This window comes from Octopus bimaculoides, chromosome 1, assembly GCF_046866305.1.
Source record: "Octopus bimaculoides isolate indiv1 chromosome 1, ASM4686630v1, whole genome shotgun sequence".
NCBI classification, from domain to species: Eukaryota; Metazoa; Mollusca; class Cephalopoda; order Octopoda; family Octopodidae; genus Octopus; species Octopus bimaculoides.
Genome location: NC_142928.1, coordinates 184099588 through 184124642, shown reverse-complemented (window position 1 = coordinate 184124642; position 25055 = coordinate 184099588). Strand labels below are relative to the sequence as shown.

Sequence of the window (25055 nt, the reverse complement as noted above, 5' to 3'; positions counted from 1 at the left end):
TTAAAGCATACAAATTTTTTGTCCATAAAATGGAGTATGTTCATTAAAGATCAAGGAAAATAAAAACTGTTTGGCCCTAATCCTTACCAAAATTTCTTAATCCTTTTGCATTCGGATTATTCTGTCTAATGCTTATTTATTTGCATTGATTTGAATTGATCCTGCGCTATCTCATAGCTTTGAAATTTTGATGATGTGATTGTTTATTTTTAGAATAACATTGTAGGGTAGGTATGAAGGGTTGAATATGGCCAGTTGAAACATAAAACAGATACAATATTTGGGCCATATAAGGCGGCGAGCTGGCAGAAATGTTAGCATGCCGGGCGAAATGCTTAGCAGTATTTCGTCTGTCTTTACATTCTGAGTTCAAATTCCTCCAAGGTCGACTTTGTCTTTCATCCTTTCGGGATCAATAAATTAAGCACCAGTTGTATACTGGGGTTGATCTAATCAACCGGCTCCCTCCCCCAAAATTTCGGGCCTTGTGCCTAGAGTAGAAAAAAATATTTGGGCCATATATGGCCAGTTTAAATGTTAAAGGGTTAAAACCAAATGGCATCTATGAGATGTGGAATTTACAAATTTGATTATCATAATTTATTCCATTTTTCCTTTTGAGACTCTGTCTTTTATCCTTTGTCTTGTACTTGCCTCAGTCATTGGACTGTGGCTCTGCTGGAGCACTGCCTTGAAGGGTTTAGTCAAACAAATTGACCCCAGCACTTATTTAAGTCTGGTACTTATTCTATCAGTGTCTTTTGCTGAACTGCTAAGTTATGAATGTAAACAAACCTACACCAGTTGTCAAGTGGGAGACATATACAAAAACCAACACATAATACTTATACACACACGCGCACACAAACACACATTCCCATCTACCAAATTAACTCACAATGCATTAGTCAGCCTGGGGTCATAGTAAAAGACACTTGCCCAAGGTGCTGTACAGTAGGATTGAACCCAAAACCATGTGGTTGCAAAGCAAGCTTCTTAACCACAGTCATATCTGTATAATCCTAGAATTCACTCAATTTCCTAAACTTTGTTGAGTTTTCATGTCAACCCATTTTGTTTTAGATTTAGTACAAGAGATTGTACTAAACACTGCACCACTCAGTTTCTTGCTTTTGATGAATTCCTTGGTTATTCCTGTATTATGCTTTAGATTGTTGTCATGTTGAAAAATGCTGCCCAGCATTTCCAAACTGGCTTTACTGTTCATGGCTTTGACATAATATATGGGACTGTCCCTTTCCTCACATACATTGCTCCAAATCATGACCTTGCCACTACCATTGATTAACTTAGATTCATGGACTCTGATTAAAAATCTTCTCCTGTATGATGTCAGATGTTTACTCGGTCTTTTCAACTGAAGAAAGTAAATGCAAGACTCAACTAGATGTAGGATTTTTGACCAACCTGATGATGTCCAGTTCTTATGTCCCTGAGTAAACTGAATGTGAGGATGCCCAGATTTCTTTTAAATTTTTTGATGTATTTTTTTTACATGCAACACATGAAATATCCCACCACCACCACCCTTAGTCAAGGGGCCTTTTCTTGTGTTGCAAATTACTTGACAATCTTACTAATGTCAGTAGCATGACAAAAAGCACTCTCTATAAAGTGGTTGGCATTGAAGCTTAACACATTCCTGCAGCTTGCAGGATCTTGTCAAACCATCCAATCCATGCCAGCATGGAAAATGGATATTAAATGATGATGATACCATCACACAATCCTAAATTGTTTTAGTTTTTGATAGTAGTGACATCCAATCTGAATGTGGTATACCGTGTTGAACATCATTCAAAATATCAGTGATCATTTCCTTGTTCCTCGTTGACAAACAATGATGTGTAGATGTATGGGTTCATCCTATTCAGTAGCTTTTTGCAATTGCCCTTATTGAACATTATCACAACAGCCACACGTTTCATTAAAGATATCCCCATTATGGTGAAAGCAATTTCTGGCCATCCATGTTCATAAGTTATAGCTCAAAATATCCATTTTGTATTATGTAGATGGACAATTATCAATCACGCTTCTTTTTTTCTTTTTGGTCAGAAGGGAAGGCAGTACCTATGGCCCTTCACAGGACCTTTAAGACTAGTAAGGGAGGGAGTAAGATATCTTTAAACCAAAGACCTGGCCTGAATGCTAATAACCAAGTGGATTTTGGTAAAGGCATCCAAGGTACCTGCTTTAAACTGAGTAACAAATTGAAACAACCACCCAGGTAAGCTATGACAGAATTTGAACTTAAAAGAGAACAAGTAGGAACAAATATCACAAAGCATTTGGTCTGATGTTCCCTACACTTCCACCAACCCACAGCTATGGATTGATACATTTTTATAAACCCTTAAAGAATAAAAGGCAAATTCAACCTCAGTGGGATCAGAACTTGAAGTGCCAAACATCAGAACAAATGTTAATGCTGCAAGCATTCTAACAACTTCTGCAATTGCCAACATTATGGAATTGTTATTAATAATTTGCCTTGCTTAGAACCATTTACTACATCAAGAGTCATTGCACCAAAAGTAAAAAGTAATGAATCTGTCATTTCAAGCAGAGAAATGTTTGTCACAATAATTTCTTATGAAAGAATTGTACTGAATATTGAATACGTTTAGATTACAAGATGAAATATCTAAAAGACTTCATCGTTTTGTTCAAAGTTGATGTATCTTAAAGAATTAAAATCAATTTAGAATCAGTTGAGACCAGTTCACTTTTTCCAAAGCAGAAAATAGAACTTTTATTATTACTACTACTACTACTACTACTACTACTACTACTACTACCACCACCACCACCGCTGCTGCTGCTGCTGCTACTACTACTACTACCACTACTACTACTATTACTATCCTGTCTACTTTTAATTTACCAACTGTCTCCAATTGTTGTTCATTCATAAAATATGCAATGTTGATCAACTAAAACCCTGTCACATTCACTTAAGTGACATCCTATAAGCCAGATCATATCTCATTGCTATCATTATCAAAAGAAGGTGTAGCTTCATATATTGATTTTTTTTTTCTTGCCCCAGCTGTCCTTATAATCTTTCATTTAATGAAGCCAAGTGAACGCAATACTAATCTACAAGCCAAACTACACTTTGAAACTGAGGAGACATTGTGGCATCTGCCCTATTGATTACTTTCACAAGCAGGCAACTATGGCATTGCAATTGTCTTCTTCTCTCTCTTTTGTACTCAAATGAAGTACAGGCATGGCAGCGTAGTTGTGTAGTTTGGAAGTTTGTTTTCACAACTAACAATGTGGTTTTGGGTTTAGACCTACTGTACAGTTCCTTGGGCAAATATCTTCTACTATAGCCTCCTGGCCAATCAATATCTTATATATATATTTATCTATGTGTGTATATACATATATGTATGTGTGTGTGTATATGTATGTTTATATGTGTATGTATATATGTGTCTGTGTGTGTGTGCATGTGTATGTATATGTGTATATATATATATATATATATATATATATATATATATATATATGAGACTGTTTATACATAGATATTGAGGAACTTTCTTTCTATATATTTGATAAAGCTAGTTGGTATCATCATCATCGTTGTTTAACATCTGCTTTTCATGCTAGCATGGGTTGGACAGCATCTGGATTGTTATTAACAATCCCTTATGGGGATTTTACATCCTCAAATTGTGTATATATATATATATATATATATATATATCATCATCATCATCATCATCGTTTAACGTCCGCTTTCCATGCGAGCATGGGTTGGACGATTTGACTGAGGACTGGTGAAACCGGATGGCAACACCAGGCTCCAATCTAATTTGGCAGAGTTTCTGCAGCTGGATGCCCTTCATAACGCCAACCACTCAGAGAGTGTAGTGGGTGCTTTTACGTGTCACCTGCACGAAGGCCAGTCAGGCGGTACTGGCAACGACCACGCTCAAAATGGTGCATCTTATGTGCCACCCGCACAAGAGCCAGTCCAGGGGCACTGGCAACGATCTCACTTGGCTTGCCGAGTCTTCTCACGCACAGCACATTTCCAAAGGTCTCGGTCAGTAGTCATCGCCTCGGGGAGGCCCAATGTTCGAAGGTCTTGCCTCACCACCTCAGCCCAGGTCTTCCTGGGCCTACCTCTTCCACGGGTTCCCTCAACTGTTAGGGTGTGGCACTTTTTCACGCAGCTATCCCCTCATGTGCATGTATGTGTGCTTGTGTGTTTGCACATGCATGTTTGCATTTGTCTTACATTGCTTGATAACTGCTGTTAGTTTGTTTATGTCCCTGTAACTATGCACATCAGCAAACAAGAAAGAGAGAGAAAGGTCAGTAGAATATGTACCAGATTTGAAAACCCTTCAAGGTCGTACTCTGACATGGTCACAGTACAATGATTGAAACAAGTAAATGCATAAAGAAAAATACAAAAAGAAACGCATCAGAACAAAGATCAAAATTCATGTCAAGAAATATAGAACACGGAGTGGTCTGTGTTCTGCATGTCCTATATATGTCCTGTATATACAGGTGCAGGAGTGGCTGTGTGGTAAGTAGCTTGCTTACCAACCACATGGTTCCAGGTTCAGTCACACTGCATGGCACCTTGGGCAAGTGTCTTCTACCATAACCTCGGGCAAACCAAAATCTTGTGAGCAGATTTGATAGACGGAAACTGAAAGAAGCCTGTCGTATATATATATGTATAAATTTTGAGTGAGAATCCTTAAATTGATTCCCAAAATAATATTAGATCTTATTGGCTTGGTTTGGTCATGTGATGCATATGGATGAGAACAGCTGTATGAAAAAGTGTTCATCACTCAAAGTGAAGGGAACTTGTGGAAGACAGTGGCCCAGGAAGATGGGAGGTGAAGTGGTGGTAAGAGCTGATCTCAAAATGCTGAGCCTCATGAAAGGGATGACAAAGGACCAGTATGCCTGGTGACAAGAGGTTCTTGAGAATACCTGTTCATCCCAACCAAACTCAGTTCTTGAAATGTTATGCACAGTGATTTCTCCACCCACATATTTCCAGCGCATACCAGTATGGAACATGGACATTAAATGATGATCATTGTGATGATGATGATGATGATGATGATGATGATGATGATGATGATTTTATTTACTCTTGGATTTTACTGCCAGACTGGCCCTCGTGCAGGTGGCACATAAAAGCACCCACTACACTCTTGGAGTGGTTGGCATTAGGAAGGGCATCCAGCTGTAGAAACTCTGCCAAATCAGATTGGAGCTTGGTGCAGCCATCTGGTTTCACCAGTCCTCAGTCAAATCGTCCAACCCATGCCAGCATGGAAAGCGGACGTTAAACGATGATGATGATGATGATGATGATGATGATGATGATGATGACCCCAAAAGTATGAAAGACAAAGTGAACCTCAATGAAAACTGAACTCAGAACAAGATGGATGAGATGCTGCTAAGCATGCAGTGTGTTACCAATTCTCTCACTGAACCACATTTACTCTCCTTAATAACCCTGTAGTGAAACTACCTCCCGCCATTAGATACAAACTACTATCGCCATTACATACAATCTTCTCATTTAAATATAAATAAATGCGAGCATAGTAGAGAACCCATTCCTTGTCATCACGTGACTGATTATTATTCGAATCGGCAACTTCTTCGAACCTTTCCTGCCAGAACGCAAACTGACCAATCACAGCCCCTAATAAGGTCACGTGATAGAGTAAAATTCTGAAGGCATTTGGAGCCCTCTTAACGCTATATATAGATCAACTCATACCCCACAAATTTGTCTCGGTCCAGTTTCTCTTTGAGAACTGTTCCGTGTACCACACGACAGCAGCAGCAGCCAGCGACCACTTCAGCAGCTTCGTCCAGCCACGATGACCTCCGCCGTTGCCACATCAGCAACAAGAGTCTACGACTACTATCCAGCATCATCGTCATGACCAACACGATTACTACCAAACAGCCTCTACACCACCAGCGTCAACACGACTTACTATGTACACCAAACCAAACCTCCGCGGCACATCTCTCTCTATGATTCTGTTAGGTGACTCAGCTTCACCACGATAAATAAACAGACAAGAGTTCTTAAACAGACAAGAGTTCTTAAACAGACAAGAGTTCTTAAACAGACAAGAAATTCTCAGCCAGCGACGAACATCTGTATAACAAGAATCACGGCCCGGCATCGATGCCACGACATCACAACTAGTGATCAGCTCTGCCACACTCAGCCAACTCACTTTCACATACAGAACTTTTCCTAAAGTGTACTAAAGAACTGGTATAATTGCTCACGTGTTATTGACTCTCTTTCTCTGCTGTAATAACTCACATACACATACATGTATCACTCACATACACACTTTTCTTTGTATGACGGCCTGTCTTTGATTATGTTCTTATATGTCGCATTCACACTCTCACACAGACATACATCTTTAACGCCATAATAAATCATAGACATACATCTTTAACGCTACAATAAATATCTCTGTTATTCATCTAATACGGTTGTGGTCTTTCATTACTGGTCATCTATGTTATCGTCGCATAACATATCATGTATATCATCTTCGATATATTATTGTGTGTTCGACCGTGTGACGCGTTTAAATAAAAGGAGTCCTCTGTTTTTCCATTCGTCACCATTTCTCCTTTTTGAGTTCGCACGGTCGTCCTTACAACCTTTTCTACTATAGACACAAGACTTAAAATTTTGGTTGGGGGGACTAGTCAATTACATCGACCCCCAGTGTTCCACTGATACTTAATTTATCAACTCTGAAAGGATAAAAAGCAAAGTCAACCTTGATGGAATTTGAACTCAGAATGTAAGAACAGCTGAAATGCTGCGAAACATTTTGCCCGGCGTGCTAATGATTCTGCCAGCTCATTGCTTTATTCTCCTTAATAATAACAGTAATTTCCAATACTGATTGCAAATTTTGACACAAGGCCAGCAATTTCAGGGAAGGGCTAAATCGATTACATCAGCCCCAGTGCTCAGCTGGTACTTTATCTTATTAATCCCAAAGTCAACCCTGGCAGTATTTGAACTCAGAACATAAAGTCAGAAGAAATGCTGTCAGGCATTTTGTCCAGTGAGGAAATGATCCTGCCACTTCATCACCTTACAATAATTTTTAATATTTGCAGGCATAACACCACACATTTTTGAGGATTAGAATGAAGCTTATTTGTAAACAATATACAGGTGCAGGAGAGGTGGTGTGGTAAGCAGCTTGCTTACCAACCATATGGTTCCAGGTTCAGTCCCACTGAGTGGCACCTTGGGCAGGTGTCTTCTACTATAGCCTTGGGTCGACCAGAGACTTGTGAGTGGATTTGGTAGACAGAAACTGAAAGAAGCCTGTTATGTGTGTGTGTGTGTGTGTGTGTTTGTGTGTGTATGTGTGTGCGTGTGTCTGTGTGTCTGTGTGTGTCCCCCAACCATTGCTCGACAACTGATGCTGGTGTGTTTACATCGCAGTAACTTACCAGTTCGGCAAAAGAGACCGATAGAATAAGTACTAGGCTTACAAAGAATGAGTACCAGAGTCAATTTGTTTCGACTAAAGGCGGTGCTCCAGCATGGCCGCAGACAAATGACTGAAACAAATAAAAGAGTAAAAGTGTAAAAAAGTAAAGAAAGAAAGCACAAAAAGAACAGACATAAGATCACACGGATGTTTAACATGTGGGAATATTCAAGAAAGTACTGAATTCACCCATGAAATAAAGCTATAACAATAATCAGATTACAACTTATTGTTCCCACACCGAAAAGTTACTTACTAAACTGGTGTTAATCTATTGCAGCTTGCTTATCAATTACTTTAATTAAATTTCTTTAATTAAAATTGAGCTATAATATTGTTTCTACATAATGCTATGGTTTAGTATTTCTGTTTCTCTCATTATTATGTGCTGCTATTAAATTAATGAAGGAACGTCTTTCTCACTCACTCAACCTGCTAGAAACAGCAGCTATATCTACTTCAAAGTACATATTACTGTCTTTGAAAAAAAAGTAAAATTGGATAATGTGGTCCTTGAGATATCATTCCTGCAAAAAAAAACTAAAAAAAAAAAATAGATGGGAAGGTCACAGTTGGGAGACCTTTGATTATAGGTTCATTTGACTAGAACTGAACTGTAGTTAAATAACTGTAATAATATCTATTATCACTGTTGCTACTATTGCCCCCCTCTTTGCATATATTTCAACAGAGCTCACTAGAGTGCATTGGTTTCTGCATGGCTTAGTTGGGGGTGGAGCAGTGATTTGACCTCGGGGTATCTGATGTTGGTGAAATTGATATGGTTCATGTTCTGCTTGAACGAGTGTAAGCTGATGTCTGGGTGGAAGGAAAATCCAGAGAGAACTGATAGCTTGCAAGAAAGTTTAGTGAAGCAGTGAGTGCAAGCCCTAGGAGTGGGACAGGGTAACACTAACAAAAAGAGAGAACAGAGATTGTGGCTGGGCCAGGTGGAAGGGATATCTTTTTTTATTTGTTTCTACCATTGAACTGCAGTTATGCTGGGGTACCATCTTTCATGGTTCTAGTCAAACAGATAATAATAATAATAATAATAATAATAATGCAGTACCAGGCAGTGGTTCTCATGGCTTCTAATCTTAATTGATTGGAAGTGTTATCATGTACATTGTTTTGTCTTGGGCTACAGCAAATATTCTGCTTAATACCACAGATTTGCTTGTCAGTTGTTTGACCTTAACCAGTTGAGCATGTCCCTTGATGGCTGACGATATGTATATCTCTAATTACGAGCAGAAGTAGTGGGAGAGCATCATAGCCATACATTGAGAGGAATTCTTTGGGGTTTAAATAATTCACCTTTAGAAACATGGGTGTTTTGCTCAACATCCTTAAACAAACCTTATTCAGGGACCTTTTGAGTGGGATAGGCTACTCAACATGAAGAAAATTCTAACCTTGCCCCACCTGTGAGGTCATGCGCTGTTTATCTTGATATGAGATCACCATGTTGCGCACATATGGTTGTGATGCATGTGCCTGGTGTCCCCTTATCAACACAATTATACAGTTCTCTTACTCTTCTGGTGAACTATACCTCCCATGATGATTAGTTTCATCTAGATGTAGTAAAAATTAAACCTTTTTATAGAGTTTGCATTTAGATGATCCATGCTAATATAAATCTTACACACACACACACACATTTTAGAGTTGAAAATTCTATAACTCTTATTTTGTAGAACCACTACTGAAGACAGTTTAAGGAAACGTTGTTCTTCATTTGAAATATAATCTGTAAGCTAATGAGACACTCATCCATTTTATTAGGCTGCTGCTACTGGTTAATGCTGACTCTGCAGAATCTAATTGCAATCATATGGATGGGACCATTTTTTCAGAAATTATTGCCTATACTTTGATTATAGCTCATAGCCCATAACCTAGACACTTTCCTGCTGCCTATTCACTCATTCAGGGATTCTCAAAGGGACAAAATCAGGTCTCCTTAGCAGAAACATGAGTGCATTTCTTCCTTTCATCCTATAGTTTTTTTTTTGGGGGGGGGTTGCTTCCCCACCCACGTTCACCTTTTCTACCTCTTTATTAATTATAAAATAAAATAGAGTGTGTATCCTTATAATTCTTCAGTCTTCATTATGGAGTTGAAAACTAAAATAGGCTCTTTCTATTAAGCATGGCAATTTCGTCCCCCACATATCAAACCACAACGAGAAACACAAGACTTGACCATTTATACCCCTGAAATAAAAACATTCCATAATTTTTCCTGGATCGGTACCTGAAGGATTTCTCTTCGAGTTGTATGCCAAAAACATAAGCTTGACAGAATCCATCTTTCTCCAACCGGTTGCCTATTGTTGGATGCAGGAAACATGTTCAGCTTTAGTGTAGCATTAAAGTCTAACTCAACGAATCAGTAAATTAAGAATTCCTACTGAAGGGAGATAACTCCGATGTCAGCCGTTGTGAGGGTCAACAACAGGTATCTCTCCTTTCGAACACCTTTTGTTCTTGACTAACAACCACTCCTTAATTTATATAATGTCTTCATATTTTTCTCAAGGCTTCATTATTTTCCACTGCTTATATTAACGTCTGTTATTTAGAATTATTCAACGTCATTGGGCAGTTCTTTATTATTAATTCAATGAAAAATTATCGGGCGAGTGTAATCTTATTCGAACCGTGTTATTTCAGACATGCTTCTCTGCCACTCTACATAAAAAAAAGATAATAATAATAATAATAATAATAATAATAATAATAATAACAATAATAATAATTTTATTGTACACAGTGTCAGGTGCGCTACAATACATGGGAAAATGATAACAAGAAACAGAACGCAACATTAAGTCTTGTGAATGGTCAGAATTACATGTGTAGTACGCTGAATAATACAAGAACACGAAAGAGTGATTTGCGAAAGAGTTATTAAGAGGAAAAGGTACACAAGAATGTTACGAATAGTATTTGTGAATTTCGGAAAGCATGGAATTTCTGATTGACGCAATGTCCTGATTGTTAACAACCGAGACGGGTATTGCTTCAACAATTTTGTGCAAACTAATGTATGTGAACGAGAGTTTATAAAGTCGTTAAACTTGCAAAATGATTTCCTTAAACGACAAAAATAAAGAATATTGCAACACAAATAAAGAGAAAAGTTATCTTACACAGCATCTAATCATATTAATTGTAATTAGCTGTTTTGGGGGTAAACAAACATCATGTTTCAACTTAACGAGACGAAATGAAATATTTTTGTCTGATGGTACAAAACGGAATTGAAGTTCTAAGAGCGATTATATAATTTGTTTATGTTTTTTCAGGAAGAGTGGAGTATTTCGATTTAACGACAGCAAAATACCCTCTCTTGAAATCATTTGCGATTTAAGTGAACTGAAATAACTCTGACTGGAAAACTATATGAATTAATATAATAAACTGTTCAGTTCCCATACTTTCGTCAATTATTTTTACAAAACGATTATATAACACTGCACTATTAAAGCATTTATAAAGCTTTTACAAAAGACGAAGTATGATGCAATACTAATTCTTTATTCAGTATTAAACAAAACAGACTTCTTAATTTGAAACTGAGTGTATTTTTTAATTACGATGGATAGTTAACATTCTTCTTGAGAACTTAGCCTACTCCCTGTTTTTTCTATTACGTTAGTTTCATGGGGTTATTGACCTCCCTTGTTTCATGGGGTTAATGACCTCTTTACGAGCCTTAAAGGGTTACTCAATATATCCTCCTACTCCATCTGCAGTCTGTCGAATCAATATTCCAACCAGACTAAGTACACCGTCACCATCAAACAATATAATCCAACTGTTTTTTCAATGCCTTAGATGTTGTCATGAGGGCATAACTACAGTTGTGTACCCCACCGATTTTGTTGCCTCATAATTTCCAGAAAAACGGATACTTTTTAACGGGAGAAAAATATTGAAAAGCATCAATACAAGCTCGATTGAAACGAGGAGGGTTGTCTTGGGATGTGCTAGAAACAACAGCCAAATTTTCCTTAAATCACACTTTTTCCTCTGAAAATATTTACAATTTTTTTTGTTTTTTGCTTTTTTTTTTACCGAAAAGGCTCCTCCCATGGTTTTTTAGAGCAAAAAAAAAATTGGCCAAAATCGGTCTGGAGTGGGATCGGTGGTGGGGAGAGGGAGTAAAAAATGAATTTGTGTGGTCTTCTGATCTGAAACTCCGTTTTCTGAAACTCCTCTCCCCATCCCTTCGGAAAAAAATTTCCCCACAAATTTCTTAATTATTGTAATTTATGCCGTTTGAAAGGTATTTCTATAAACTTTCACTAAAAGATACTCATTAAAAGACTCTATTTTTCTGGATGTTATGAGGCAACAAAGTCGGTGGGGTACACATCTTTAGCTATGCCAACCGTTACCCAAACGTTCTTCGAGGATAACTTAACTTAAACGTTGACCTAAGTCAAACCTTTCGTTCATTTTCTCTGTCCTTTGTTTCTGGGAGGCTCATGGAGTAGAGTCCTTGGTCACTTCTTCCATATAGTCCTATCGGAAGCATCTGCTATTGGACTTTCTGGTTGAATTCCCCAGCCTCAATAACTGAGACTATGAATATTATCCAAGCATCTCACTCTTGGACTATCCTTGGTCTTCTACCAGTTGACTCGGCTTGAAGAATCTTTCTTGCAACCCTTTCCTGCAACATTCTAATTACATGTCTGTAGTAGTGGAGTTATGATAGGTCAAGACAAACCCTTGGAAAAAAAAAAGAAGGGTGTCGATGGCACCTGTACCAGTTGAGCACTAAGAGCACCGTCCGAGCATGATCGTTGCCAGAGCACCGGCTGTCTGGCTTCCGTGCCGGTGGCACGTAAATAGCACCAATTGAGCGTGATCGTTACCAACGTCGCCTTCCTGTCACGTGAAAAGACATTCGAGCGAGATCGTTGCCAGTACCGCTGGACTGGCTCCTGTGCAGGCGGCACGTAAAATACACCATTTCGAGCATGGCCATTGCTAGTACCGCCTGACTGGCCTTCATGCCGGTGGCACGTAAAAGCACCCACTACACTCTCGGAGTGGTTGGCATTAGGAAGGGCATCCAGCTGTAGAAACTCTGCCAAATCAGATTGGAGCCTGGTGTAGCCACCTGGTCCACCAGTCCTCAGTCAAATTGTCCAACCCATGCTAGCATGGAGGGCAGACGTTAAACGATGATGATGATATCTCATACAAAAAAAACAAATTTATTATAGAAAACATGGTTGGTATGCTTACAAAAGAGTGGTTTTCGAACTAACCAATATCAAACAAACTTTAAAATATTATTGAGTTCCCCACCCCTTTATTTAGTTTTAAAATGAAATAGAATTTACATTATATAATTTTTCTTTCTTCCTCATGGTGTTATTCAGTTTTAAAAGCTTTAAATCATTTTTAACCTTAATAAGCATGGCACTTAGTCCACTTTTCATTCTTTACATTTCATTCTTCCTCTAAGAAACACTAATATAAATGACTGACTAACTGTGTGTTCTGATTGGGAAAGTTTAGAAGGTATAGGCGAGACTCCTGATGGATTTATCCTAGTTTATCTTAGCAATAATCACCTGGGTAACTCTGAATAGATATATGTATGAAATTAGAATGTTTTTTTATCATTTAGTTCAGTTGTTGGACTGCGGCCATGCTTGGATACCTCTTTGAAGGGTTTTAGACAAATCGACCCCAGTATTTTTTTTAAAGTCTAACACTTATTTAGGACTCCAGTAGTAAAGAACCTAACCTACACTCTTCTATTCAGCCATGTTTGAATATTGTTAGTTTACCTTTCTACACTCAGAAGGTTCTTTACCATGAAATCATCCAGTAACATGAATTGGCTGTTACGAGAACATACCCATTCTATCATCTAATATACAAGTGCTTGGCTTTTCCTGGACTTATAAAAACTCATTGGGGAACTTACTCTCTCTTTCTCTCTCTCTATCTGTATACATAGATATGTGTGTGTGTCTATTCTTAAACAGTATTTAAATATTGTAATGTTAGTAATCTTTATTTCATTGTGTAGGTTGTTCCATGTGACAAAGAAGATGGATCTCTTATGGTAATGTTGTACATCTGCAAAAGTTTTATTTCAAGCAATGCCTGTGCACAGAGTATTAACACCTGGTATCAGGTTCATCAGAACTCCTGTCTTCAATATCTCAAAGGATGTTAATTATATTCAACATACATGTCATCGGTGTTTAGTAAAGGACCATTCTAATGCATCGGGTGTCAGTCAAACATCTCAAGAAATTACCACTGAGTCAGACCATCTTAGCAACTCAGAAAAAGATAAAAGAACTCACATTATTAGGTCTGTTTCTCAAAACGAGAGTTCCACAGATAAAACTCATTCGGATTTTATCCAGGAATTTTATGAAGGAAAAAAATTAAATGAAGATTTAGTAACAAAAGAAAATCCTGTTTGTAAAGTAACAAAAACTCCACCCGATCCGCCAACAGACTGTTGTATGAGTGGCTGTGCGAATTGTGTTTGGATTACATATGCTGAAGAAATGAAGGAATTTTATAGTGCAGATGGTATAGAGAAAGCCTTGAAAGATATTGAAGCAATTGAGGATGTCAGTTTGAAAGCCTTTCTAAAAGTTGAACTGAGTTTCTTGAAAAAACAATGACCCCTGTGGCATTTGATATTTCACAACTTTGTCAAAAATAATATTCTGTTGTATCTCAAAATTTACTGTATTTTCTGATATACATGTCAGTGTATTATATATTGGAAACATGTAGTGTAAATATTTAAATATCTTCACTAGCTTTCAAAATCCTGTTGCATTTCACATGGAATTTTTGGTCCTCTGAAGTTGTTTTGGTGAATAAGTTAATCTACCTTTTTTTTTTGGCTGTGAAATTTGGTCTAAAAAATCCGACTTGTAAACTGGAAAATATGGTAACTCAACACATTGAAACACTGAACGATTGTATAGTTTATTTTATTTATGGTGTAATTATTTCAGTTTCTTATTTATTATAACTTTATACTTTGAATTTAAATGGATGATTGACAAATGAGTGTATTTATTTTGTTTTCAGTTTATGAAAGATAAATGATATGGAACTTAAGTGCAGGCATGGCTGTGTCTTAAGAAGTTTCTCTCCCCATCACATGATTTGGAGTTTCAATCCCACTGCGGGGCACCTTGAGCAAGTGTCTTCTATTATAGCCCTGGGCCAGCATAAGCCTTGTGAGTGGATTTAGTAGATGGAAGCCCATCGTATATATGTAAATATAATATATTTGTGTGTGTTTCTTTGTCTTGACATCTTAACATGAGGTATGCTCCAAAACCAGTTTGAAGAATGCTATTTTCAAATGTACAGGTCTCATTTAGATCTGTTTCTTATGTTACCTGAGTTTGTCCCTCTATCATACTTTAGCATCTCTACACCTGGCATAAAACCACTGCCCCTGCCTTAAATACCACCCACCCTTGGTCAAGGGGCTTTTACCTTTTTCCTGTTCTTGTCTTGCAAAGTTACTTGCTGACCTCACTAGTACCAATGGCATGAAAAAAAGCACCCAGTACACTCTGTAAAGGAAAGGAATTTAGCCATAGAAACCATGCCAAAGCTGACGTTGGGGCTTGACATGATGCCCTGAGGCTCACTGGATCCTGTCACACTGTCCAACATGGAAAGCATATGTTAAATGATAATCATATAATCATTATGATGATGATGATACCTGTATTTTGGACAAATCAGACTGGTGTTACTCAAAAAGAAAAAACAAAATTGAGAAAATATATTTTTAACAAAACAATAAAGCATTATTTTTTATTTCTGAATTTCTTAAAAATATTATTTCTCATTTAGTTTAAGATTAGGGTGAATTTTAGTTAACATTATGTAAACAATAAATGAGAAACAGACAAAAAAATTAGGGCTTTCCTATCTCTCAGATATGTTTAGAACATTAACAGGTTTCTATACCTAACCAAATTACAGTGACTTTTGAAATGAAACGTGTGAAGTGATTGGAGGTAAACAAAAATTTTCTGGTAAAGCTGTCTTTCTGTCTAATGAATGTGAATTATTCTCAGTTTGAGGCGTGTCATTTTCCATTCTGTTCAAATCATCTGAGTTATACGCATGTTCTGAAGGTTCACGCTTGCAAAAGAAGGTAAAAAGAAACAATACTGTTAATTGTGAAAGGATAAAAAGAACCAAATAATGAGTGAGGAATGATGAAAATACTGAAGTAATTATTTTTTAAAAATATATATGTTTTCTCATATAGCTTCGGACTAATCAAAGCAAGCCATGTGAGTGGATTTGGTAGACAGAAATTGAAAGAAACCCATTGTATATATATATATATATATATATATATATATATATATATATATATATATATATATATATATATATATATAGGGAGAATTCACAAAAAAACAACAGACGAAGACAGGTGGTGTAGAAAACAAACGCTCGGGAATTGAAAAAGTCTTAAACTTTTCAAGCCTATGCTCTTCCACAGAAAGGAACACAGAAAGAAACAAGGAGAGAAACAAGAAGAGAAAAAAAATGTGTGTAGTGCTCAGCGATCTATCATGGCGAATATATATATATATATATATATATATATATATATATGTATGTATGTGTGTATTTATGTGTGTGTGTCTGTGTTCGTCCCCCTTCCATCATTTGACAACCGATGCTGGTGTGTTTGTCCCTGTAACTTAGCAATTTGGCAAAAGAGGCTGATTGAATAAGTACTAGGCTTACAAAGAATAAGTCCTGGGGTCGATTGTTTTGACTAAAAACCCTTTAAGGCAGTGCTCCAGCATGGCCGCAATCAAATGACTGAAGTAAGTAAAAGAATAAAATATATATTTTATGCATTGCACAACTTACATCTACCAAGTCGCACTTGCAAAGTATTGGTTGACCCTTGTTTAAGATGGAAACCACATGTCCATGGTGTAGTGCAGTGCAGTGGGATTGAAACTAGAACCATGAGGTTGTGAGGTGAACTTCTTAACTACTCTTATTTATGCATGATATAATACTCACGATTTTGGGGCCAGATTTTGTTGTTTTATCATCTTTGATCTTGACTCCAGGGACTAGTTCTATTGACTCCATCTGTTTAAACAGAGAAGAAAAAAAAAAAAGAATAATCTGAGTCTGCAAATGAAGAAGTTTAGATATCTCGGTCATATTTATGGGTGATGGAAAACAAAAGACTGAACTGGAAGCTAGAAATGCAGATGCTGGCACAGTAATGCGGCAGCTCCAACATTTGATCCTCATAAGAAGAGGCAAAAAAGTCAAGCTTGCCATCTTCATTTGGTTTTCGTGCCTATCCTTATCTATGGACATGAATGTTAAGTAATGACCGAAAGGGTACAATTGTGAATGCTAGTGGCCAAAACGGTGTCCCTCTGAAGGATCTGTCAAGTAATATTATCCAAAAGGGTGCATAGCTCAGAGATCAAGGAGTCTCACCAGGTTGAACCACTAATTCTCTGCATTGAAAGGTCACAGCTCTGGTACTACAGACATGTGATTAGAAAAGTTGCAGGGAAGATTCACAAGACAGGTTCTTCAAGCTAAGCTAACCAGCAGGGAACACAGGGGAAGACCAAAAACAAGATGGTCGGTAATATTATTCATAGTCTTTGTTGGTCAGGCTTGGGAATCCAATCAGTTGCTTCTGACAGGACCCTAAGAAGGAGGTGCCTGAGGACTCTACTCCAACAAACCTCACAGGAATAGGGAGTGAAGAAGATGGATGAATGACCAGAGTCTACTTGTTTCCCTTCAGTGAAATGTTAATGCTTTTTTCCAAGCTTAAATCAACCATTCTGGATTGGCTGCCAATGTATCACATAACATTCACTAATGATTTAGTAACTATTTCAGGCAGTCACATAGACTGAGGCCTGCAGAATTCAGTATACTGTCCAGATACATCATGAAATTCCCAGTAATCTTATCATCTTGGTTATTTATTTTACTTCTATACTTTTGATGTGGTCAACAGTGGAAGCTTTAGACGCAAGTGTTTATTTCTGAATTCAATCTATAAATAGATTTTGGCTATAGATCTGCTGATTTTTTTTGTTGTTTTTTTTTTTTGCAATGCGTCTTACATATCTCTGCTCTGCTTAATTGGGAAAAAAAATAATATCAGGTTAGTTCTCATTGAAACAGACTCGGATCAATGCAAGCACATCCATGATGAGGTTGTAAATGACAATGGAAGGACTCTGATAAACCAGCTGATTGATTGAGCAAAGAATTAATCAAGCAATGAGTTAGTTGATTGACTAATTAATTAACTAGTTGACTAATAATAATTGTCTCAAATTTTTAGCATAAGGCCAGCAAGTTTAGAGGAAGTAAGTAAGTTGATTATAATGACCCCCAGTGTTTGACCGGTACTTAAAGGATGAAAAACAAAGTACTGTGACAACAAATCCTATAAGAACTGTCTCTTCTCTACGGGAAGACATACTGCACACACACACAAGTATAGATGACACCCTTGATGTTGAAAACAAATATTGTAGACTTTTCTTTTAGGGGTTACACTAATGCATTGTTACATTGTAGTGCCCAGCCACTCGTGCACATACACCTTTGCTGATCAAAAAATGATAATAATATTCTTACCAGTGATAAAAAGTTTGATGATAATACATATTCTGATGTGCCAAAATGACTATTTTTCTTTGGCGACTTGCCTGTAAAGGAAATAATAAATATTAATTTCAGATTTTGGCACAGGATCAGTAATTTCAGGGGAGGCAGTAAGTTAATTGCATTGACCCTCAGTGCTTGATTGGTACTTATTTTGTTGACCCCCAAAGAATGTAAGGTAAAGTTGACCTCAGAACGTAAAGATGGACAAAATGTCGCTTAGCATTTAGCCCAGTGTAGTAGCAATTCTGCCAAAATATTGCTAATTGTTTTTTCTTTAGACTCATATAATAATAATCTAAAAAAAATAATTGTGGCTGTGTGGATAAGAAGCTTGCTTAACAATCACATGGTTTCAGGTTCAGTCTACACCACCACCATTATCATCATTGTTTTAAAATTTTCTTTTCGATGCCTGCATAAGTCAGATGTAATTTGTTGAGGCTGAACTTTCTACAACTGGAGGCTCTTTCTGTTGCCAACCCTCATTTGTTTCCAAGCAACGGAAATATTTTCTGTTAGTTCGGACATGTTTTCATGGAAGATTGCAAACAAATGTATGATGGGGTACAATTAGCAAAGACACACACACACATACAAAGGTTCCTTTTCAGTTTCCATCTTACAAATTCACTTACAAGGCTTTGGTCTGCCCAGGATTGTGGTAGAAGACAGTTGACTTGGCAAAGGTGCTGTGCAGTAGGCCCAAACCCAAAACCACATGGTCACAAAGTGATCCTTTTAAATACACAGCTGTCAAATATTTGATGATAAAACAGAGACAACAACAACAGCAACAATAAAAAAACAACAACACAGCAGCAGCATTAACATTACAAAAACATTACAAATCTGTTCAAATATGCTTGTGGCACATTTGAACTTGTAAACAGGCCATTCGCTGTGCTTTGTCATAGAGAAATTTTTTTTGCTGTAGACAAATGGTGTAAATACATCTAAATGAGTTTTCAGCACCACCTATCTAGACTGTGAGACGCAAACATTTTCAAGTGGTTATCTCCTCTTCAGTCACAGACGCTAGGCAGGGGACACTGTGAACTGATAAAAGAGATTGTTTCTCTTATGTTATTTCAGTCACTATATGGTGACTGATAGCACTATAGGCTCACCACCTTGTGCAGTGGTTCCCAAAGTGTACAGTATTGCCCCCCCCCCCCCGGGGGGCAGTGGAAGGTTCCAAGGGGGTGTTGAAGAAAAGTAGGGCGATAATGGGGTAGCAATTTATGTAAAAAGTGGGGCAATAATGAGGTGGCGATTCACGTAAAAACAACAAAATAATGGGTTTATTACTCTTACTTGTTGCAGTCATTTTTTGACTGCGGCCATGCTGGAGCACCGCCTTTAGTCAAGCAAATCGACCCCAGGACTTATTCTTTGTAAGCCTAGGACTTATTCCATTGGACTCTTTTGCCAAACCGCTAAGTTACGGGGACGTAAACACACCAGCATCGGTCGTCAAGCGATGTTGGGGGGACAAACACAGACACACAAGCACACACACACACACACATATATATACATATATACGACGGGCTTCTTTTAGTTTCCGTCTACTAAATCCACTCACAAGGCTTTGGTTGGCCCAAGGCCATAGTAGAAGACATTTGCTCAAGGTGTCACGCAGTGAGACTGAACCCAGAACCATGTGGTTGGGAAGCAAGCTACTTACCACACAGCCACTTCTGCACCTAGGTTAAGTTTTATTTGTGAAATATAGTTGCTTTGAATTTGCTTCAGAAAGAGGTCTATATTTGTGATGGTTAGTTGGGGTGGGAAAGCTAGGAATGTAGCCTGGGTGTCAAGGCAGCCAGAAAAAATTTGGGAATCACTGGCCTAGTGTCTGTGACTGGAGATAACCATTCTGAAATGCTTGCATCTCACTATCCAGATAGGTGATGCAGCAAACTGATTTAGATGTATTTACACCATTTGTCTACAGCAAGAAATTTTCTCCATGACTAAACACAGTTTTTTTTACAAGTTCAAATATGCCACATGCATATTTGAACTGGTAATAACATTGCATTTATACACTTCACTGCTTTGTGCTCCCACTCCATAATTACAAAAACTGCTGTGAAACTAGAACCCGTTTATTCTTTCATTGTCTTTGTCTTATGCAAAATAAAGGTTAAATGTTAAAAAAGGAAAGGTAAGAAGGTAGTACATCTATCCTCATTTATCACAAGGGTTTGGTTCTCAAACCCACAGTGATAAATGAATCATCACTGTGCACTTTGTAAATGGAACGGATGTTAGATTCATCAACACCAATTTTGTGGCCCTCAGCAGCAAAAATTCCACTGTCACATATTTCCTCAGTCATCTCTACCCTTTCCTGCAGAGAATACATTCATCAATATTGCTTTCTAAGATCAGGGGCCTTTGTATTTTTCCTATTCACTGGTCTTATGTTGATGCATGCAAGTATGAATCCACGTGAACGGGGCAGACTGAAAGTATTAAAGGCCCTCAGGCATAACTGTTTACCAAGCCCTTTAGCATTGATAACAGGTAGAGTGTGACCCAGGCCCTCGGGCAGTGCCCAATTTACCAACGGCTCAGTCTGCCCCTGCATGTGAAAAATATACAGCTTTGCAGCAGTCATATAAACACAAGTGATAGTCAATGCATTTCGAGTGGCTGAGTATTGTGGGTAGTCATTGGGGTACATTTTTGCAGAATCTTTGACTGATCACTGACCCTTGTTATCCCAGATCAATTTGTGATATGCATAATATGGCTCAAGACTGAGCATACCATGTTATCTAGGATGAATGATGTATCAATCAGTGATAAACGAGGCTACATGTATTTTTGTTGTTTACTTACCTTGTTGAGGTCTTCGAAATATATATTTGCTAAACATTTTATTTTCTGGATATTTAAATGATTTTGTGGGTTTTATAGCTTTTTTAGGTGTTGAACATTCTTGAATGTGGTACTTCACTCTGACCCTGCAAAACATGAATTTGAAAATATTACTGTTGTATAGGCACAGGCTTGTCTGTGTGGTTCTGAAACTTACCTTGTAACCATGTGATTTTGGGTTCAGTGCCACAGTAAAGCACTTTGGGCAAATGTCTTCTACTATAGCCTCAGGCTGACCAATGCCTTGTGAATGAATTTGGTAGACAGAAACTGTGTGGAAGCCCATCATGTGTGTATGGATGTGTGTGTGACCCCATGCTTGACAACCAGTGTTGGTTTGTTTACATTCCCATAAATTAGGAGTTCAGCAAAAGAGACTGATAGAACAAGTACCAGACTTAGCAAATAAGTACTGGGCAGGGGCTATTAATTTGATTATTGCACACTTCAGGGCAGTGCTCCAGCATGGCTGCACTTCAATGATTGAAACAAGTAAAAGATAGAGGATAGAAGATATAGTTGAATGACTTGCTAACTGGTTGGATGGTTTGCAGTTAGTTTTGAAGATGAACATTCAGATAATTCAAATCAACTGAACTATCTGGTCATTGAATGAGTGTACAAGTGGTTGAGTATTCCATAAACATGTGTGCCCGTAACGTAATTTTTAGGCAGTGTCAGCATGACACAATGTGTGACAAGGATTGCATCTTTGAAAATGTGCCAGTTGGAAAAGAGAAAGGTTTTATTGATACCATAACATGTTGTGTCTGTGTGTGCATTATGTATACAGAATAATAGACAGGCCGTCATGAGAACAAATTGTATGTGTGTATAGACATGGATGTATGCATGTGCTACATATAAGAATAACATTGAAGGAGAAAGTAAAAAAAGTCTATAATGAGAAGTTAGACGAATGTTCATAGATACAAGAATGAGAAATACCAGTTTGTAGTCAATTGCACATGGTGATTGAAATACTGTATCAAGAAGTTGTGGTGATGATGCAGAGCTGGTTGCAGTATGTATCGTATGACGTTGTAGCTGTAATGCTGCTGCCTGGGTTACTTGTACAGGAGTTCTCACAGGTTGTATATTCGATGTTAACCATGGTTAAGTAATTCACGAATAGTGCTGTGTTGAAACCTGGGCATGTTGTTGTTTGACAGGTGTTGTCCTCTGGCATTGTCACTGGAACTGGCTGTGTCTTGTGTAGTCAATGGCCAGACCTTAAAAGGTCTGGAACCAAAGACCTCGAGATGAGGTGAAGGTGAGTTTTTATATATAACAGTAGGCTTGACAGGGTTGAGAAAAGGCTGTCTCACATGATCTTATTTAGGGGCTCCGATTGGTTATACGCTGCATATTGGTGTGACAGATTAAGAGACAAATTGCACCAATACCAACCAGAGTAGTGGACACAAAGGGGTCCAAATAGCAGCCAAAGGTTAGCTGTTATCGGCTATGTTCAAATATATGTATATATAATAAAGGGGAGAGAAATTTCATTCAAGTGTACGCTACACTTCTTTAAGTATCCAAACTGGCCATGTCAGGCCCAAATATTCTGCCAGTTTTATGTTCAAACTGGCCAGATCAGGCCTTCAAACCTACCTAACAATGTCTTTCTAAAAATAAACAATCACATCACTGAAATCTCAGAGCTACAAGATAATCTATTATAAAGTCAAAATAATGTGAATAAATAAGCATTACATTTGACAATAATCTGAATGCTAAAGGGTTAAACTATACTAAAACTATAATGGATATAAAAGAATTCTGAGACTCTAAGTTATAGTTTAATTGGTTTCTGTCATTATCCAGCTCTGGTTACCATAATTATAAATTCAGTTGAGAGAGCCAGCCTTTGGATACAGCAGGAAAGGATTGATGAAACCTGGCTGGAGATGTGATGAATGGACATGAGGCAGGTATTTGTTTGCCTCCCTGTATTAAATGGTCCTGGTGATCTCAAAATAGGTTTTAAATCAAACAAGTCAGTCAATCTAGTAAGTGGGGGCCTCACATCATTGAAGTAGAGGAGGAGGAAGAAATGCACTGTAACCATCAAGAGAGGGGCCCTGAAACAGTGCACTGTAAAGCCACCAGAAGGGAGGCTCTAAAATAGTATGCATTCTCTCCTGACGATCCTTTCAATTGAAAACACTTGCACAAGCAATCAGTTTTTAAGTAACTCTAATTAAAGATTAGTGTTCAGCAATATTTTAAAAAGGGAGATGCTTTACATCCTCTTTTCAGTTCTTAAAATACTTCATTTCTTTTTTTTTTTTTGCACATAGGCACAGATGTGGTTGTGTGGTAAGAAGCTTATTTCCCAACTACATGGTTCAGGGTTCAGTCCTGCTGCATGGTACCTTGGGCAAGTATCTTCTACTATAGCCTCAAGCCGACCAAAGCCTTGTGAGTGGATTTGGTAGATGGAAACTGAAAGAAACCAATCATGTGTGTGTGTGTGTTTTAGTGTTTGTGTTTGTCTGCCCACCACAACTTGACAACTGCTGCTGGTGTGCTTATGTCACCATAACTTGGTGGTTTGGCAAACGACACTGGTAGAATAAGTACCAGGCTTATAAAAAAAAGTACAGGGTTTGATACATTTGACTAAAACTTCTTCAAGGTGGTGCCCCGGCATGGCCATGCTCTAATGACTGAAACTGTTAAAAGATAAAAGAGAAGATACTTACCGATTGGATGGCAGTTGATCTGGATCTAATCTGCTCATCCCTATTATGTTTCCTTCACTGTCAAGAATTACATCTTTGCAGTCAACTGATTTTTGTGCATCCTAGAAATTATTAAAGAAGAAGCCCAAACTTAAGTGGATTATATGTATATATATATATATATATATATATATATATATATTGTTGTTGTACTTGGGGATGGTCATATTGCCAGTTTAGCCAATAAAAACACACGCACTGTATATTTGGTGTTAATTTGCTTCAGCTTTATATTACATTAATCTTAATCTTATTTCGGCCAGAGTTCTTTCATCACACTTCTGTGACCTCATCAGTGGTCCTTTGTTTCCTTCTTTCCTATGTGTGTCTCACCTTGCTAACTATCAGCCATTTTGTATTTTGTATTTTGTATTTTTGTATTTTATATATATATATATATATATATATATATATATATTTCGTTTTGGGATTTGGTTTGCAAGATTCTTTATGTGAGTTTGTGTTGAAACATATTCTGTTGTGTCTGGTGAGAGTCATTTTCTTTTTGTGCCTTATAATTTAACACACTCACCAGTAAAATTTCCACTTATTCCTTATTTTTATTTTCCTAAAATTTTTTCGTTGCGTCTTGCAACTTTTTCAATAGTCAGATATGGTCAGTTTAAATGCTAAAGGCTTAATGTCATACACTGTTGATGAACTTAAACTATATTATATGCACAAGACTCTAGACTATGCATGACTCACTATTTTTTTTTTTTTTTTTCTGTACTGGCACCTTTTTTAACAGAGTTCATGTCATATATTTATGTTTTGCTGTGTTAAGATTACTTTCGCTACCAGCTGGTTGCTTTAGAGGCATATTTAAGGGTAAAATAAATAATATTAGGTAATGTTTGTACCCCTTAAGAAGTAAAAATAAGTTATATTTGTAGCTCTATAGCAAGATCAACCACTGTATATTAGCTATAGCAGATATAAACTACAAGGTGCATCACAAGTGGCTATGTAACCATTTGGCAAACTAATGGCTATGAGATTCAGATCACCATCTGCCAGACTAATCGTGGATTAGTGAGGTTTAACCTGTATCTATTGACAAATAAAACTGATTTTCTGATATACAAGTCAGATTTTTCAGACCAATGTTTACAGTAAAAAA

The 25055-nt window shown here is 37.5% G+C and overlaps 2 protein-coding genes and 1 long non-coding RNA gene across 7 annotated transcripts in view; 1 reads left to right on the top strand and 2 right to left on the bottom strand.

Annotated features, from left to right (window-relative positions):
- The window catches only part of LOC149137872 (uncharacterized), a 34000-nt gene extending 24042 nt beyond the window's left edge, over positions 1-9958 (bottom strand). Inside the window, exons 1-2 of one of the 3 annotated variants that reach the window (XR_016244454.1) lie at positions 9838-9958; positions 6904-7644 (exon numbers count right to left, since the gene is read on the bottom strand). This is a non-coding gene — a long non-coding RNA (uncharacterized LOC149137872). Of the gene's footprint in view, positions 1-6903; positions 7645-9837 lie in introns of those variants that run through there. The other 2 variants (XR_016244453.1, XR_016244452.1) reach the window with 2 other exon arrangements.
- LOC106872718 (uncharacterized) lies at positions 9916-15427 on the top strand. 2 transcript variants are annotated; one of them, XM_089363682.1, is made up of 2 exons: positions 9916-10041; positions 13642-15427. In XM_089363682.1, exon 2 carries the CDS (start codon positions 13715-13717, stop codon positions 14252-14254), a length of 540 nt encoding a protein of 179 aa, XP_089219808.1. In that variant the 5' UTR covers positions 9916-10041; positions 13642-13714; the 3' UTR covers positions 14255-15427. The 2 variants fall into 2 exon arrangements, with proteins under 2 accessions (XP_089219808.1, XP_089219809.1); XM_089363683.1 differs by lacking the exon at positions 9916-10041 and adding an exon at positions 10380-10506.
- The window catches only part of LOC106872710 (uncharacterized), a 33402-nt gene continuing 23749 nt past the window's right edge, over positions 15403-25055 (bottom strand). For both annotated transcript variants that reach the window (XM_089363612.1, XM_089363619.1), the window contains exons 8-12: positions 23894-23994; positions 21144-21268; positions 18264-18334; positions 16659-16730; positions 15403-15749 (exon numbers count right to left, since the gene is read on the bottom strand). In XM_089363612.1, coding sequence (XP_089219738.1) covers positions 15582-15749; positions 16659-16730; positions 18264-18334; positions 21144-21268; positions 23894-23994 — 537 coding nt within the window. In that variant the 3' untranslated portion in view covers positions 15403-15581. The remainder of the gene's footprint in view (positions 15750-16658; positions 16731-18263; positions 18335-21143; positions 21269-23893; positions 23995-25055) is intronic.

What these genes read in the sequence shown, in the direction of transcription:
- LOC106872718 (XM_089363682.1), top strand. Translation starts at nt 13,715, where the DNA reads ATGCCTGTGCACAGAGTATTAACACCTGGTATCAGGTTCATCAGAACT.